The sequence below is a fragment of the Stegostoma tigrinum genome, chromosome 15 (genome assembly GCF_030684315.1).
Source record: "Stegostoma tigrinum isolate sSteTig4 chromosome 15, sSteTig4.hap1, whole genome shotgun sequence".
NCBI classification, from domain to species: domain Eukaryota; kingdom Metazoa; phylum Chordata; class Chondrichthyes; order Orectolobiformes; family Stegostomatidae; genus Stegostoma; species Stegostoma tigrinum.
The window spans coordinates 67638293-67656417 of NC_081368.1; the positions used below are offsets into that span (position 1 = coordinate 67638293).

General features: G+C 47.7%; 1 protein-coding gene across 2 annotated transcripts in view; it reads right to left on the minus strand.

The window, feature by feature from the left end:
* The window catches only part of LOC125459043 (sodium/hydrogen exchanger 2-like), a 140953-nt gene that overhangs the window by 12185 nt on the left and 110643 nt on the right, over window positions 1–18125 (minus strand). Inside the window, exons 10-11 of one of the 2 annotated variants that reach the window (XM_048544959.2) lie at window positions 13552–13671; window positions 5498–5561 (exon numbers count right to left, since the gene is read on the minus strand). In XM_048544959.2, the coding sequence (XP_048400916.1) occupies window positions 5498–5561; window positions 13552–13671 (184 nt within the window). Of the gene's footprint in view, window positions 1–5497; window positions 5664–13551; window positions 13672–18125 lie in introns of those variants that run through there. The other variant, XM_048544960.2, reaches the window with a different exon arrangement.

The following is an 18125-nucleotide window of genomic DNA, read 5'->3' on the forward strand; positions in this document are numbered from 1 at the left end:
GTCTCCATTTCGGGGACCATAACAACATGTGAGCATAGAAACGGAAGGATATAGCAAACAAACGGGAGGCTGAAGAGAAACTGCAAGAGGGAGCACTTTCGGTTCCTGTGGTGATAGGAATGGCTCTGGGGAAGATATACAGGCTTGCACATAAATAGAACGGGACCTCATTTCCATGCAAGACAACTTGTTAGAGACACTGGGGAGACATTAAACTGATTGAGCAGGAGCTTGGGAGCCAGGAAGTAATATTAAACAAGAAAATCAGGATGAACAGAGAATTGGTAGAGATACTGTTCAAGCATGACCCCGACCTTCCCATAGCTGGTCACTTTGACACAGGATCTTGCTCGCATGCCCATGTGTCTGTCCTCAGCATGCTTCAGTGCTGCTGCGAACCACAGCACGAGCCAGAGGAGCAACATTTCATCTTCAGATTAGGCACTTTCCAGCCTTCTGGACTTATACTGAGTTCAAAACCTTCAAATTGTGAAGCCACTCCCATTCCTTCCCTTTCTTTTGGCTTTACCTGTTAAATTCTCTGTCACCATGTCCTTTCTCCCACCCCGATGGGACCGTGCGTACTTCCCAAGTCTGGCAGTCAGGCAAACCACTGTTCTGCCATTCTCACATCTCAATCACTTAATCCTGAACTGTCAACATCTTTTCTTCAATAGCACGTCAACACCATTCCTCCCCAACTATTGAAGAAATATTGGCCCTCCACATTTCACACCAGCTCTGATGAAGTCATCTCGACTCAAAACATTAGTTTGCTTTGTCTTCACGGATGCTGCCTGACCCGCTGTGACCGCCAGCATTTTTTGTTTACGGTTCAGATTCCAGCATCTGCAGAAATGGGCTCCTGCTAGGAAATAATATAGTTCTATATGTGATTAGATTAATTTCTAAATCAAAAGTGCTGCGTCTTTACGTAAATATGCAAGCTGTCGTAAAAAATGTTGATGAGCTGCAGATAACCTTATAAAATATGACGAGAGGGTAATGATGGAGATCTGATTTCACAGACCTTAGGATTTAGATATGAAGTGCTCAGGAAAGTGAGGGAAGGGAAGAAAGGAGGCAGGAGTCGTAATATTGCTTAAGGGAGAATATTGCAGTGCTGAAGAGGGGGACATCCCAGAGGGGTCAAGGACTGAGGCAGTTAAAGCTAAGGTCCCTTTACAGAGCCAGGCTTATTCTCTGGATCACCAAATAGTGGGAAAGATACAGGTAAACAAATTTGCAAGGAAATCAGAAATAGATGCAAGACTTATCCAACAGTTATATCTGCGGGCTTTAGTTATCCTATTGTAAACTGAGACAATTATCATGAAAAGGCCAGCGATAAGTGTGTGTTAATAAAGACTGTATAGGGAATTTAGATGCACAGCTCAGCACATCCTATATCATTCTCTGTATATCTAAACCACAACCTCTGGAGAGTTAATTGGGTCCAACAATCTGCACAGTCAAACTTCTTATGTCTGCTTACCTCAAACATACAGTTCTGCACTGGCATCTCTAATTCTTGGATTATCCCCTGTATCTGATGCTACAGTCTTTTGTTTGATCTGTTTAAACTAATTAAACCTGTGTTACAAATTAATGCTACACCATTTTATCATGATTAAATGTTTAAACATCAGGAATATGTGCAGGTAATTTTCTGATTTTACATTTCACCAATCCTTCACATCCAATAACTTCTCAGAATAAAAAGTTGGTTACACCTCAGGTTATCCACAGATATTAGTAAAATAAACACAATCAACATGATGTTGGAAGACTTTTTGGAAATGATCAGAGTGAAACTGCACCCCAGTGCATCTGATTTATAAGCAGGAAGCCATTGCAAAGTGGTCCAATTCAGAAGTCCAGTTGTAACTTGCTAATACTAACTGCGATGATACTGTGCCTTTAAGAGGCACGTTTTGTCTTGGTTTCATTTAAAGACAGATTGGGATCCAGGTGTTGAGCAGTCTATGAGAAAACAAACAACTCGTGAAGCTTTTGGTGTGCTTTCAAAAAATTGGAATAATAGAAGCAGCCTGAATGAGTGTGGTCAAACTACCAATCACAGAAGCAGGATTTTTTAGTTTATCCAGCAGCAGTTGTCGCTGGGGTGTCAGCTGGTGTGGAAGGTGTGAATCTCTCCTGGCTGCTGCACTCTCTGTCTGGGTTTTCTCTGGATCCCTTTTTTCCTGGGCTGTTCGAGTTACATGTCAGGCAACACTGTTTTCTGAAATTGCCTTTTGCCAAGAGCCTGTTTATGGGATGTTACTATTTTGGAACAATTATGGTTTAGTAGTAAAATAATCCATTATTCTGTTAAGTTTTCTAACAGAGTTAAATTATTCCAAATTCCTCTTTCTTTTTGTTGCAGTTTAACTATAGCATCTGAATAATTTGTGTTCTGCTTAACATTGAGTAGTTTGGTCAATTGAATTGCACCTGGAGCATAATATTTCACATTTACCTTTAAAATAAGAAAATGTTAGGGTCTAGGCTTCCTTCTTAATGCATTTTGAGGGGATCTTGTCTGGTCCATAACATAACACATAGATGTTGGTAGATCAATTTGCAACAATCTAGCTGCTGATCTGAGGGATACCACTCAACAAAAGAATGAGTTTTATTTGTTCATTGGATATATGTGTCACACTCTAGGCTAAATTTATTACCCAGAAGTCTGTTAAGAATCACCCATATTGCTTTAGCTATAAAGTGATGTATTGGCCACAATAGATCAGGACAGCAGATTTCCTTTAAAAAGGACATTAGTGAACTTGATGGATTTTTGCAACAATTGATAATACTTTTATGGTTACAGTTAGGCTGGCTTTTTATTGAGTTTAAATTTCACTGTCTGCACTGATGAGATTTGAAGCCATGCCCTGAAGGACACTAGCCTGGAGTTCTGCTCCAACTCTCATGACAAGACCACTGCTCCCCATTCACTGTCTGATTTTTCACCATCAGTTCTAAACCGAACCATAGAACATAGAACATTATAGCACAGTACAGGCCCTTCGGCCCTTGATGTTGTGCCAACCTGTCATACTGATCTGAAGCCCATCTAACCTACACTATTCCATGTACGTCCATATGCTTATCCAATGACGACTTAAATGTACCCAAAGTTGGCGAATCTATTACCGTTGCAGGCAAAGCATTCCATTCCCTTACTACTCTGAGTAAAGAAACCACCTCTGACATCTGTCCTATATCTTTCACTCCTCAATGTAAAGCTATGCCCCCTCGTGCTCGCCGTCACCATCCTAGGAAAAAGGCTCTCCTTATCCACCCTATCTAACCCTCTGATTATTGAAAGGACATAAATATCATGAACAGCTTCTGGGAGTCTTAGAAGAGAATTGGACACCATACAAATACAAATTGATAAACATTTATTAACTATGTAGACCATGTTGAACTGGACTAAATTACAATCTGCTACAATTAGATCCCCCTCCCATGTGATCTGAAATCACAATGATGCTGTCTAGCTGCTGACATATAACTATTAATCACATTTACCACAGGGCAGAGTGTACTGTCAGGCATTTTGTGTTCAATGAATGAACTGGGGGATTTTGAACAGCAATCTGTGAATAGTCTTCCACAAAAGTTCAGTCAGTGCAGGGGCAATGCATCAGACTGAATCTAGGAATAATCGGCAGGACAGGAGCTTCCAGATAGCCTGAGGAACAACGTCAGGTCAAAATCAGTCGGAGCAGATCAAGCTCACCTGGATTAGAAGAAGGCAAAGATCCACCTCAGTCAGAGCAAGGGAGGGAAAGGGAGAGTATTGAGGTCAGTCAGAGAGTGGGAAGGGAAAGGGAGAGGCTCGAGCTTTATCACCCTTTATCAGAGTCGGGGAGGGAGAGGGGGAAGATCGAGCTCAGTCAGAGCAGGAAGGTAGAGGGAGAGGACTGAACTCAGCTGAAGCTGGAAGGGAGAGGGTCAAGCTCAGTTGGAGAGGGAGGGAGAGTTCAAGTTTAGTCGGAGACGGAGAGGGAAAGGAAAGAGCTCAGGTCAGAGAGAGGGGGAGAGTGCTGAGCACAGGCAAAGCAGGAGAGGGAGAGGGAGAGGGAGTGGACTGAGTTCAGATACAGTGGAAAGGAGTGGATTGAGCTCAGTTGGAGTGGGGGTGTGAGAGGAAGGGGAGTGAGTTCTGTCGGAGCAGGAGGAGAGGGAGAGGAAAACAATCAAACTCAATCAGAAAGTGGGACTGGGGGAGGGAGAGGATTGCATTCTGTTGAAGCAGAATAGGAACAGTTATTTCCTGACCTCACCATTTGATCTTCACATTTTATCACTAAACCCCCAGACTCCTTTCCCTTGGTCTGCTCTATGAACATAAACCATGTCACAGCAATTTATTTGCATTTACTGTAATATCATCACTTTCCTTAACTCCCCAATCTATTTGATCTGTTCACTTTCTGTCTATCCCCCAATTTCCCAGCCCCACTCTCTATCCGGCTCACAGCCTTCTAGAAATGATAACCAGGGACACTCAAGTTCTCAATCACTTAAACTGTGAAAGATCACCCTAACACCTCCCCGTCCCCCAACCCCTTTAACCCCTCTCACCCCTCAACCATCGCCTGCTCCCCTCCCCTTTAAACCCCAGGCTACATTTCCATGCCTAGTTCAAGGCTTCTGCTTGAAACTGGCACAAATATTGCCTCATTTAAAGCTGGCAGCAAAACTTTGGGCAGCAAGATTTTATGACCAGGGACATGCAACAAGGGAGTGCTGGCAGCACAGTTGCAACTGGGGGCAAGAGTAGATGAATCAAGTGCAGAAGTGGTCCAAGATTTCTTGAAGAGATCTGGAGGAGAGCTACTATTCTCCTGGCTCATGAGGAAATCAATCTTTAACAAAAAGAGTGGCTCTCTGAAGCACTATTCAATTCCTGGCACCATTGGTCTTGACTGGTTTAAGAATAAAGAAGCATAAAGATTCCCCTGCTTAGACCTCTACTTGAGACAGCTGATGTCCAATAATAATCATGAAATTGAGTGCTGCATATTGAAGGAGCACCCTGTGAGTCTGGTGCAGGTCCCCAGATTAGCTCAGATCATGGAGAGAAAGCAGTAGCTAAGTGATACACTCTAAGTGAATGACTTTGAAGCCACTCCAACACCACCACTTCTACCACTCCGTAAAAACTGGAGCTATTGTTTCAGGGAGTGATTGGTTAATCTTCAGACAGGTTTTCAAGGGAGACAGTGAAAGCAGCAAGGATTGATTCAATCAAGTGCGATGCATTGAGATTAACTCAACATGCTTCAGAAAATAAGCTGATAGTTTATAGTTAATTTTAGCACTGTGCTACAGTAAACATAACATGCTTGTGGGGAACTAACATTGTGACATTGCACCATGATAAGACAAAAAAAAATGGCAAAAATCCAGAGTTTTATATTAGGCTCTAAATTCTTATTTTGCATTTTGAAAAATTACACTAGTGGATAACATTTCCTACCTGTGAGAGATCGAGCTAGTTTGCCTTTCTTCTGTGACTGACCAGAAACACAAATGGATCTCCTCTGTGATGCCAAGAAATAAAGAACAATTAATGGATTCACCTTCACTACCTGTTTTCTGTCATCTATGATTCATCCACCTCCGAAGATAGCAGCAATCAATATCTGTAGAGGTTAAGAAATTGGATGTCATTGAGAGCACAGTCCATTAAACAGGATAATAAAATGTGAGGCTGGATGAACACAGCAGGCCAAGCAGCATCTCAGGAGCACAAAAGCTGACGTTTCGGGCCTAGACCCTTCATCAGAGAGGGGGATGGGGGGAGGGAACTGGAATAAATAGGGAGAGAGGGGGAGGCGGACCGAAGATGGAGAGTAAAGAAGATAGGTGGAGAGGGTGTAGGTGGGGAGGTAGGGAGGGGATAGGTCAGTCCAGGGAAGACGGACAGGTCAAGGAGGTGGGATGAGGTTAGTAGGTAGCTGGGGGTGCGGCTTGGGGTGGGAGGAAGGGATGGGTGAGAGGAAGAACCGGTTCGGGAGGCAGAGACAGGTTGGACTGGTTTTGGGATGCAGTGGGTGGGGGGGAAGAGCTGGGCTGGTTGTGTGGTGCAGTGGGGGGAGGGGATGAACTGGGCTGGTTGAGGGATGCAGTGGGGGAAGGGGAGATTTTGAAACTGGTGAAGTCCACATTGATACCATATGGCTGCAGGGTTCCCAGGCGGAATATGAGTTGCTGTTCCTGCAACCTTCGGGTGGCATCATTGTGGCACTGCAGGAGGCCCATGATGGACATGTCATCAAGAGAATGGGAGGGGGAGTGGAAATGGTTTGCGACTGGGAGGTGCAGTTGTTTGTTGCGAACTGAGCGGAGGTGTTCTGCAAAGCGGTCCCCAAGCCTCCGCTTGGTTTCCCCAATGTAGAGAAAGCCGCACCGGGTACAGTGGATGCAGTATACCACATTGGCAGATGTGCAGGTGAACCTCTGCTTAATGTGGAATGTCATCTTGGGGCCTGGGATGGGGGTGAGGGAGGAGGTGTGGGGACAAGTGTAGCATTTCCTGCGGTTGCAGGGGAAGGTGCCGGGTGTGGTGGGGTTGGAGGGCAGTGTGGAGCGAACAAGGGAGTCACGGAGAGAGTGGTCTCTCCGGAAAGCAGACAGGGGTGGGGATGGAAAAATGTCTTGGGTGGTGGGGTCGGATTGTAAATGGCGGAAGTGTCGGAGGATAATGCGTTGTATCCGGAGGTTGGTAGGGTGGTGTGTGAGAACGAGGGGGATCCTCTTGGGGCGGTTGTGGCGGGGGCGGGGTGTGAGGGATGTGTCGCGGGAAATGCGGGAGACGCGGTCAGGGGCGTTCTCAATCACCGTGGGGGGGAAGTTGCGGTCCTTAAAGAACTTGGACATCTGGGATGTGCGGGAGTGGAATGTCTTATCGTGGGAGCAGATGCGGCGGAGGCGGAGGAATTGGGAATAGGGGATGGAATTTTTGCAGGAGGGTGGGTGGGAGGAGGTGTATTCTAGGTAGCTGTGGGAGTCGGTGGGCTTGTAATGGACATCAGTTACAAGCTGATTGCCTGAGATGGAGACTGAGAGGTCCAGGAAGGTGAGGGATGTGCTGGAGATGGCCCAGGTGAACTGAAGGTTGGGGTGGAAGGTGTTGGTGAAGTGGATGAACTGTTCGAGCTCCTCTGGGGAGCAAGAGGCGGCGCCGATACAGTCATCAATGTACCGGAGGAAGAGGTGGGGTTTGGGGCCTGTGTAGGTGCGGAAGATGGACTGTTCCACGTAACCTACAAAGAGGCAGGCATAGCTGGGGCCCATGCGGGTGCCCATGGCCACCCCCTTAGTCTGTAGGAAGTGGGAGGAGTCAAAAGAGAAGTTGTTGAGTGTGAGGACGAGTTCCGCTAGGCGGATGAGAGTGTCGGTGGAGGGGGCCTGGTCGGGCCTGCGGGACAGGAAGAAGCGGAGGGCCTTGAGGCCATCTCCATGCGGAATGCAGGTGTACAGGGACTGGACGTCCATGGTGAATATGAGGTGTTGGGGGCCAGGGAATTGGAAGTCCTGGAGGAGGTGGAGGGCGTGGGTGGTGTCACGGACATAGGTGGGGAGTTCCTGGACCAAAGGGGAGAAAATGGAGTCCAGATAGGTGGAGATGAGTTCGGTGGGGCAGGAGCAGGCTGAGACGATGGGTCGACCAGGGCAGGCAGGTTTGTGGATTTTGGGAAGGAGATAGAAACGGGCCGTGCGGGGTTGGGGAACAATGAGGTTGGAGGCTGTGGGTGGGAGGTCCCCTGAGGTGATGAGGTCATGAATGGTGTTGGAGATGATGGTTTGGTGCTCGGGTGTGGGGTCATGATCGAGGAGGCGGTAGGAGGTGGTGTCGGAGAGTTGGCGTCTGGCCTCGGCGATGTAGAGGTCAGTACGCCATACTACCACTGCGCCACCCTTGTCTGCGGGTTTGATGGTGAGGTTGGGGTTGGAGCGGAGGGAGCGGAGGGCTGCCCGTTCTGCGGGGGAGAGGTTGGAGTGGGTGGAGAGGTTGAGGCGGTTAATGTCTCGACGGCAGTTGGAGATGAAGAGGTCGAGGGAGGGTAGGAGGCCTGGGGGTGGTGTCCAGGAGGAGGACTTGTGTTGGAAGCGGGTGAAGGGGTCAGTGGAAGGAGGGTTGGGTTCCCGGTTGAAGAAGTAGGCATGCAGGCGAAGACGGCGGAAAAACTGCTCTATGTCCGACCGTGACTGGTATTCGTTGATGTGTGGTTGTAGGGGGACAAAGGTGAGCCCCTTGCTCAGGACTGACCGTTCGTCCTCAGTCAGTGGGAGGTCTGGGGGGATGGTGAAGATTCGGCAGGGCTCAGGGTGGCTGTCTCCTCTGGGGTTACAGGCTGTGGAGGTTGTGGGCGGAGCGATGATGTCGTCGGCCGTGGGCGGGGTTCCGTCGGCCGTGGGCGGGGTTCCGTCGGCCGTGGGCGGGGTTCCGTCGGCGTCGACCGTGGGCGGGGTTCCGTCGGCGTCGACCGTGGGCGGGGTTCCGTCGGCGTCGACCGTGGGCGGGGTTCCGTCGGCGGTGGGAGGATCGGGGTGGGCGGCAGCAGCTGAGGTGAGGGTGGTGTGTGGGCTGTAGTACCTGGACGTGGAGGTGGTGACTGCAGCAGCGGTTGTAGTACCTGGACCTGCCTACGGAACCAGATCATCCCCAAGGGACTACAGTCCACATTTCAGCCTTCCCAATTTGGCCCCAACCGTGACCACCTCTACACCCACACCCAGAATATTCAGACCCTTCAGAAGCGGTTCTCCCTGCGAGTCCTGAAACAGACACTTGCAGCCATGCGCCGGCACCTCCAGGCACTGCAATCCAGCCTGCCCCAGCTCAGAGCCTCCCTCTCCCAGACCTGCAAAGGACCCCTGCTGTTTTTTATCCTCCGCAGGATCCACAGACTGAACACCCAGTTCCACTCAGCTTTACTGGACACCAAAAATCGTAAGTACAACCAACTCACTGGCCCCTGCCACCCACAAGAGGATTCCTGCGCCTCCCAAATCCCGACTCTGTCCCTGCCCCTCCCCCACCATGCACCCGCCGCCATTGACCATGAGGACACGGCCGGAGACCCCACCGATGACGTCACATCGGCCTCCGCCGGCCACAGAACTTCCGGAACCGCTGCTGCAGTCACCACCTCCACGTCCAGGTACTACAGCCCACACACCACCCTCACCTCAGCTGCTGCCGCCCACCCCGATCCTCCCACCGCCGACGGAATCCCGCCCACGGTCGACGCCGACGGAACCCCGCCCACGGTCGACGCCGACGGAACCCCGCCCACGGTCGACGCCGACGGAACCCCGCCCACGGCCGACGGAACCCCGCCCACGGCCGACGGAACCCCGCCCACGGCCGACGACATCATCGCTCCGCCCACAACCTCCACAGCCTGTAACCCCAGAGGAGACAGCCACCCTGAGCCCTGCCGAATCTTCACCATCCCCCCAGACCTCCCACTGACTGAGGACGAACGGTCAGTCCTGAGCAAGGGGCTCACCTTTGTCCCCCTACAACCACACATCAACGAATACCAGTCACGGTCGGACATAGAGCAGTTTTTCCGCCGTCTTCGCCTGCATGCCTACTTCTTCAACCGGGAACCCAACCCTCCTTCCACTGACCCCTTCACCCGCTTCCAACACAAGTCCTCCTCCTGGACACCACCCCCAGGCCTCCTACCCTCCCTCGACCTCTTCATCTCCAACTGCCGTCGAGACATTAACCGCCTCAACCTCTCCACCCACTCCAACCTCTCCCCCGCAGAACGGGCAGCCCTCCGCTCCCTCCGCTCCAACCCCAACCTCACCATCAAACCCGCAGACAAGGGTGGCGCAGTGGTAGTATGGCGTACTGACCTCTACATCGCCGAGGCCAGACGCCAACTCTCCGACACCACCTCCTACCGCCTCCTCGATCATGACCCCACACCCGAGCACCAAACCATCATCTCCAACACCATTCATGACCTCATCACCTCAGGGGACCTCCCACCCACAGCCTCCAACCTCATTGTTCCCCAACCCCGCACGGCCCGTTTCTATCTCCTTCCCAAAATCCACAAACCTGCCTGCCCTGGTCGACCCATCGTCTCAGCCTGCTCCTGCCCCACCGAACTCATCTCCACCTATCTGGACTCCATTTTCTCCCCTTTGGTCCAGGAACTCCCCACCTATGTCCGTGACACCACCCACGCCCTCCACCTCCTCCAGGACTTCCAATTCCCTGGCCCCCAACACCTCATATTCACCATGGACGTCCAGTCCCTGTACACCTGCATTCCGCATGGAGATGGCCTCAAGGCCCTCCGCTTCTTCCTGTCCCGCAGGCCCGACCAGGCCCCCTCCACCGACACTCTCATCCGCCTAGCGGAACTCGTCCTCACACTCAACAACTTCTCTTTTGACTCCTCCCACTTCCTACAGACTAAGGGGGTGGCCATGGGCACCCGCATGGGCCCCAGCTATGCCTGCCTCTTTGTAGGTTACGTGGAACAGTCCATCTTCCGCACCTACACAGGCCCCAAACCCCACCTCTTCCTCCGGTACATTGATGACTGTATCGGCGCCGCCTCTTGCTCCCCAGAGGAGCTCGAACAGTTCATCCACTTCACCAACACCTTCCACCCCAACCTTCAGTTCACCTGGGCCATCTCCAGCACATCCCTCACCTTCCTGGACCTCTCAGTCTCCATCTCAGGCAATCAGCTTGTAACTGATGTCCATTACAAGCCCACCGACTCCCACAGCTACCTAGAATACACCTCCTCCCACCCACCCTCCTGCAAAAATTCCATCCCCTATTCCCAATTCCTCCGCCTCCGCCGCATCTGCTCCCACGATAAGACATTCCACTCCCGCACATCCCAGATGTCCAAGTTCTTTAAGGACCGCAACTTCCCCCCCACGGTGATTGAGAACGCCCCTGACCGCGTCTCCCGCATTTCCCGCGACACATCCCTCACACCCCGCCCCCGCCACAACCGCCCCAAGAGGATCCCCCTCGTTCTCACACACCACCCTACCAACCTCCGGATACAACGCATTATCCTCCGACACTTCCGCCATTTACAATCCGACCCCACCACCCAAGACATTTTTCCATCCCCACCCCTGTCTGCTTTCCGGAGAGACCACTCTCTCCGTGACTCCCTTGTTCGCTCCACACTGCCCTCCAACCCCACCACACCCGGCACCTTCCCCTGCAACCGCAGGAAATGCTACACTTGTCCCCACACCTCCTCCCTCACCCCCATCCCAGGCCCCAAGATGACATTCCACATTAAGCAGAGGTTCACCTGCACATCTGCCAATGTGGTATACTGCATCCACTGTACCCGGTGCGGCTTTCTCTACATTGGGGAAACCAAGCGGAGGCTTGGGGACCGCTTTGCAGAACACCTCCGCTCAGTTCGCAACAAACAACTGCACCTCCCAGTCGCAAACCATTTCCACTCCCCCTCCCATTCTCTTGATGACATGTCCATCATGGGCCTCCTGCAGTGCCACAATGATGCCACCCGAAGGTTGCAGGAACAGCAACTCATATTCCGCCTGGGAACCCTGCAGCCATATGGTATCAATGTGGACTTCACCAGTTTCAAAATCTCCCCTTCCCCCACTGCATCCCTCAACCAGCCCAGTTCATCCCCTCCCCCCACTGCACCACACAACCAGCCCAGCTCTTCCCCCCCACCCACTGCATCCCAAAACCAGTCCAACCTGTCTCTGCCTCCCGAACCGGTTCTTCCTCTCACCCATCCCTTCCTCCCACCCCAAGCCGCACCCCCAGCTACCTACTAACCTCATCCCACCTCCTTGACCTGTCCGTCTTCCCTGGACTGACCTATCCCCTCCCTACCTCCCCACCTACACCCTCTCCACCTATCTTCTTTACTCTCCATCTTCGGTCCGCCTCCCCCTCTCTCCCTATTTATTCCAGTTCCCTCCCCCCATCCCCCTCTCTGATGAAGGGTCTAGGCCCGAAACGTCAGCTTTTGTGCTCCTGAGATGCTGCTTGGCCTGCTGTGTTCATCCAGCCTCACATTTTATTATCTTGGAATCTCCAGCATCTGCAGTTCCCATTATCTCTGATACCATTAAACAGGAAGTCCTTTTCTCACTCGATACAGAGGTAGTTAGCTCATAGTACTAATGTGCTGTAATTCCAGAGGTTGACCACACAATCTTAGGATGGCCACCGAAGCAGATTCTAGAATTGACGTATGTCCCTTGACTTTATGCTCAATCTCAACTGGATAGCATCACTTGCCTTTCCTTATTTCAGTGAAACTTTAACCAGTCCTGCTATATTTGACTATTAGCCAGGCATTAAGCTTCAAAAACTTATAATGTATATGGTGTCACTATGGCCATTTCACCAATTAATTCAAGTTCATGAAATTAATTTGTCACTATAGGTAGCTTTCCCTGTACATACACACATACAATGCTATTTAACTGATGTACACTAACAGCAGCTGCTCTGAATCTAAGATGCAAGGGTCTATTAAGATTTAGAGACAGGGAAGTAATGCTTTTTTCATAATTTCCTGCCAGTATTTTTAACAGACAAAAACAAAATCAAATACGTAAAGCAAAAAGAAATCATTGCCCTTCCAGTAAACTTGATAAAAAACGCCCCTAAAAAAACAAATTAAAAAAATATAAATTACTCAGATACTACAGTTCTTAGACGTGTCTGTTTATTCGTCTAACCTGCAAAATTGAAATGGGAAAATCACCCACTGAAATCCCAGACAAAGATACTCCAAAATGATATGGCTTATTTTGCAGGACTACGGAAATCGAGCATGGGATGTAACAAACTGTACAGATCCCCCAAACAGCTACTATAGACATGATAGGCTGAAAGGTTTTTTTTGTCCTATATGCTATTAGCTATGGCTCCATTGGTAGCATTCCTGTCTTTGAGTTCTGAAAGATTGTAAGTTCACATCCCACTGCGGGGCTTGAGCACAAAATTCTATGCTGACACTTCAGCGAACCACAGAGGGAATGCACTACTGTCAGAGTTACTGCCTTTTGGAGGAAATGTTAAACCAAGTTTCTGGCTGCTCTTGCTGGTGGGTAAAACTTCAAAGAGGAGCAGAGAATTTATCCCTGGTTTTCTGGCTGATACTTAACACTTCAATAATCCTTATGGGCACAGATTAACAAGTCACAATCACATCACTGTTTGCAGGAATTTGCTCCATTAGCTATTGTGTGTCCTGCATTGCGATACACACTGCATTACAATTGCACATCGCTAGCTATGAAGTGCTGTGGGACATCCACAGTTCATAAAAGACTAAGTTATATGCTTCTTTGTTTTTCCACTAATGTCAGTCGTTCTTCAATTCGCATACACTAACATCTGAAATTATACTTCTGGATTATGTTAGGTAAAAAATATAATCTGAGAAGAAACATGATAATGCAGATTATACAAAACAGAATGACCATTCTTGTAGCATTTTATCAATGGAACTTCCAGCTGATGCAACATACCTGTATTAGATTCATTGCACTGTCATCTTTCAGCAGACTTTCCTGGCGACGCAGAAAAATTTCTTTTGCTTGATTTGAATTTTTTCCTTGTGGCAAGGTGTGTCTGTTGTAAGACTGCGTCTGTTCAAACAAGATCAACACATCAAAGTCTCACTTTGTTACATCACACAACCATATTCCTCTGGCTCCGTTCACCACTCATGTCAAGTATCATCAGATTCAATGATATAATGGATTGAAAGGAACATGAAATAGAAAATATTTGCAAAATTAAAATGACAGACGATAGAAGGTGTCCAATGATAGATCTGGTCCAGCATACACTTGCGTACCTGAAGCAATGAAAATTGAATCGAAGCGGGGGAGTTTTAAAATTCTGATAACATTTGAACCATGATCAGACCATAAGACGTTGGAACAGAATCAGACCATTAGCCCATCAAGTCTGCTCCACTATTCTATCATGGCTGCTATGTTCCTCAACACCATTCTCCTTCCTTCTCCTCATAAACCTTGCTCCCCTTACCAGTTAAAATGGAAATCCAATGTGTGGATTTTCCCCACATACCATGAGTTTAAAAGCAACAACACCCATCTTTCATTATTGACAGCATCCTTGCCTTCTTGCTAGGTGAGCCTTCAATGTAGGCTGCTTGGGAGCACTGCACAGGAAACTATAGGACCTGGCAGGTCTAATGCCAGTTCTGATGGGCTAGGTGATGGTAATGAGAGATTCTTGAATTCAAAGTTGGCTGATTTAAGGGAATCAATGATTCTCAATACAGGATCCACCAATGTTGATGCTGTAGAAGATGACCATGAGGGAAGGTTTCCATTCCTGGCGGTTTGCACTCCAATATGGAAACATTCAATTTCTGATAGCTGTGACTTGTATGGTAGGGCATCTAACGTAATTAATTTTCTGTCTATTTCTTCTGCCCAATCACCTCTATTCCCTCATGTTAAAACTTTACCTATTGGCCAAATTTTGGAATCAGATTTATCCTTCTACCTTCAGCTCAAAAATATATTGCCCGTAAAGTTGCTTGGTAGGTGAGATGATGATAACAAAGCAGGAGACACAGGGTATATTGGTTCTGAAAAAATATGACAAGCATAAGTGTACCTACCCTACCATGAGATCAAATTAATAATAAATAAGAAAGTGCAGACTGAGTGAATTCAATGTTAAATCAGCTGCAAAGGAAAGGAATAAAGAAAAGCAAAATCAGATTAAGGGAGAAAGAAAGTTTGGATAGAATGGAAACACAAATGTTTCTTAAATTTTGGCATCTGTACAATCACCCCAAAAAATTCATAATAAGGAGGAAAGGGGCCTCACTTTATAATTGATTTTCTGTGCCAGATAGGCACATTAACAGTCATTGACACATACCTGTACTGTTAGAAGGGCAGTTACATTTGTAACAGGAACAGAACTTGCTGGAAAAGCTCAGCAGGTCTGGCAGCATCTGTGAAGAGAAATCAGAGTTAAAGTTTCGGATCTTGAGTTCCGAGGAAGGGTCACTGGAACCAGAAGGTTAATGTTGATTTTTTTTTCACAGATGCTGCCAGACCTGCTGAGCTTTTCCAGCAACTTCTGTTTTTGTTCCTGATTTACAGCATCTGCAGTTCTTTTGGGTTTTAGTTACATTTGTAACAAGGCTTAACTTTCTATGGTGAATTGAATGTGAAATTAGTCAGCAAATTCCTTCAAAATAAAAAGGCAGGCTTAGGGCAAAATGCCAGACGTGTGAAATTAATAGTGAAGTGGTACAACTTGAATAACATCTTTCAGATATTCAAAGATAACCAGATATCTATCCCTCATCTGAAGTTGCTGCTGAAGCTAGTTCAAAATACTGTGCATATCTGGATAGCACCAAAGTTACTTAGCCTTATCAGTAAAAGAAAGAGGCTAATCAAATTGAGATAGCAAGAACTGCAGATGCTGGAATCAAATAGTTGAATGGGGAAATTGATCAATATTAATCCATGATAAGCTTAGAGCAGAGGCACTTGGGTAGCTACTGTTGATTTCCAGATGACTACTGCTGATACATTTTGGTATTGTCCACCTCCACCAGCATGTGATAACGGGTAAAGGTTATATGTTATTATGTTTGCAGAAGCACAGGCTGCGACTGGAGATTACCCTAGTCCGCATATGTTAGTTCAGCTGTGAATAAACTCACAACAGACAATAGACAAGAGGTGCTGGAGTAGGCCATTCAGCCCTTCGAGCCTGCACCACCATTCATTGTGATCATGGCTGATCATGCACAATCAGTATCCTGTTCCTGCCTTATCCCCATAATCCTTGATTCCACTAGCAATCTGCAAATAAATCAAGAGTTGCTGGAAAAGCTCAGCAGGTCTGGCAGCATCTGTGAAGAAAAAAATCAAAGTTAACATTTTGGGTCAGGCGACCCTTCCTCAGAACCGACTGTAGCTGGGGGAGCATTGGTTTTTATTTAGCATATAGGGAGAGGGGATATGATAGGGAGTAAACAAATAGCTGTTAATAGACTAGACCGGGTGACTGCTCCACAGAACATCCGTGTTCTGCTCACAAAAAAGGCCCTGAGCTACCTGCTGCCTGCCGCTTTAACACACCTCCCCATTCCCCGGCCAACATCTCTGTCTCTAGTTTGCTGCAGTGTTCCAACAAAGCTCAACGCAAGCTGGAAGAACAACACCTCATTTTCCCTGCAGCCTTCTGGACTCAATATCGAGTTCAATGATTTTAGGGCCTAAACTCTCCCATGTCCTAGCCCCCTACCCCACACACCAGGCCTTGTTACCAGATAGCTTGCTATTACACATTACCTATTGTTAGTCACGAACAGTCCCAATTAACAACTCTTCACTGTCTGAGCCAGATTATTATCAACTTCTTTGCCAATCCAACTACTCTTGTCTTTCTTCAGGGAAGTACCCTATTGTTTACTTTTACCCCAATTCCCTCCCTATCCTCTGCCTGTAAACTGACATTTTCTCAGCTCCCATCAGTTCTGAGGAAGGGCCAATGGACCTGAAATGTTACTCTGTTTTTTTCTCCACAGATACTGCCAGACCGGCTGAGTTGTTCCAGCAACTTCCATTTTTGTTCCTGATTTACAGCATCCGCAGTTCTTTTTGTTATTACAATAAATCAAATCCATGCATCTCATTTGGACAGCACAAAAAGATTATTAGAAATGATTTTTGAGATCATTGGCTATTACCAATTTATTTTTGTCTTTGTTTTTCCTTGGGTCTATCTAGTGATTAATGGTGGAGGAAATATTACTGTGGAATATCTGTAGAAGAGACACTGTTTTTATATAATAAGCTATATTACATGTTTGCAACAAGTACAACTACATTTAGCTTATCAAAGTTACTAGAACCTCATGAAGCAAGTATAGCTAGATCTGCTCCCTCTGAAAGCTAGACTAAAATTCATTGTATCCTCTCCACTTACTATGTGTGACATTGGTTGAATCAATGCAACATGAAGATTAAACTTTCAGAACCATGACCTTGAACAATTACAGAGAAATGGCTTCACGTATTCTTGGATTTCTGCATTACAGGGTAATCCTTGTGCATTAGCTACTCAACTTGAAGAGTCTTCAAGTGACATTTTGGCAAGTCCAATCATTTCAAATGGGGCACCTAATTTTAGTGATGGAATTAAAGTGGTGCTGTAGATTAAACTAAATTGAGTCCACAGGAGTTTTGGAGTCAATGCAGGTGATGAGCTTTCTACAAATAACTTGCTCAAGAGTGACTTTTGACGTGAGCAGGGAGGATTCACTTGGGAACTTCAGAGAACATCATTGGACAATGAGTTTTAATTATTAGTTACTTAATATTACTGGAAAAAAGGTATTTTGGAATTAGAATTAGGCTCATGGTATAATGTACTCAAGTAGAGGGCCTATATGCGAGTACGGTGAAAAGTGTACAAGGTCGCCAATTCAGGCGCCATTTTATGTACAAAGGCATCTATATATAAAATCTTAGGTATAAATTAGAAAAATAAATAAATAACAGTGATAGTACAGCATTACAGTATTTCTAAAGCAGGGGGTCCGTGCTGGGCTTCACCTTGAAGCCGGGAGTCCGTGCTGGGCTTCACCTCGAGGCTTGGGGTCTGCATTGGGCTTCACTTTGAGGCCGGGGCCCGTGCTGGACTTCACCTCGAGGCTGGAGGTCTGCACTGGGCTTCATTTCGCGGCCAGGGGTCTGTGTTGGTCTTCACCTCAAGGTCAGAGGTCCGTGCTGGGCTTCACCTCAAGGTTGGGGGTCCGTGCTGGACTTCACCTCAAGGCTGAGGGTCCATGCTGGGCTTCACCTCAAGGTCGGGGGTCCATGCTGGGCTTCAACTCATGGCCAGGAGTCTCTCAATACTGCGCTCGCTTACCTGTCTACCACTGATGCCATCCGAGGAATGGAGGTTAGTAGAGAGAAACAATGAAAGAAAAAAAAAGGAAAACTAAATATGAGAAAGAGAAAAAAGAAGAAAAAGAAACAGACAGAAAGGATGAACTCTGGCTTATGGGCCTATTGTGCTGCCATCTTGGTTT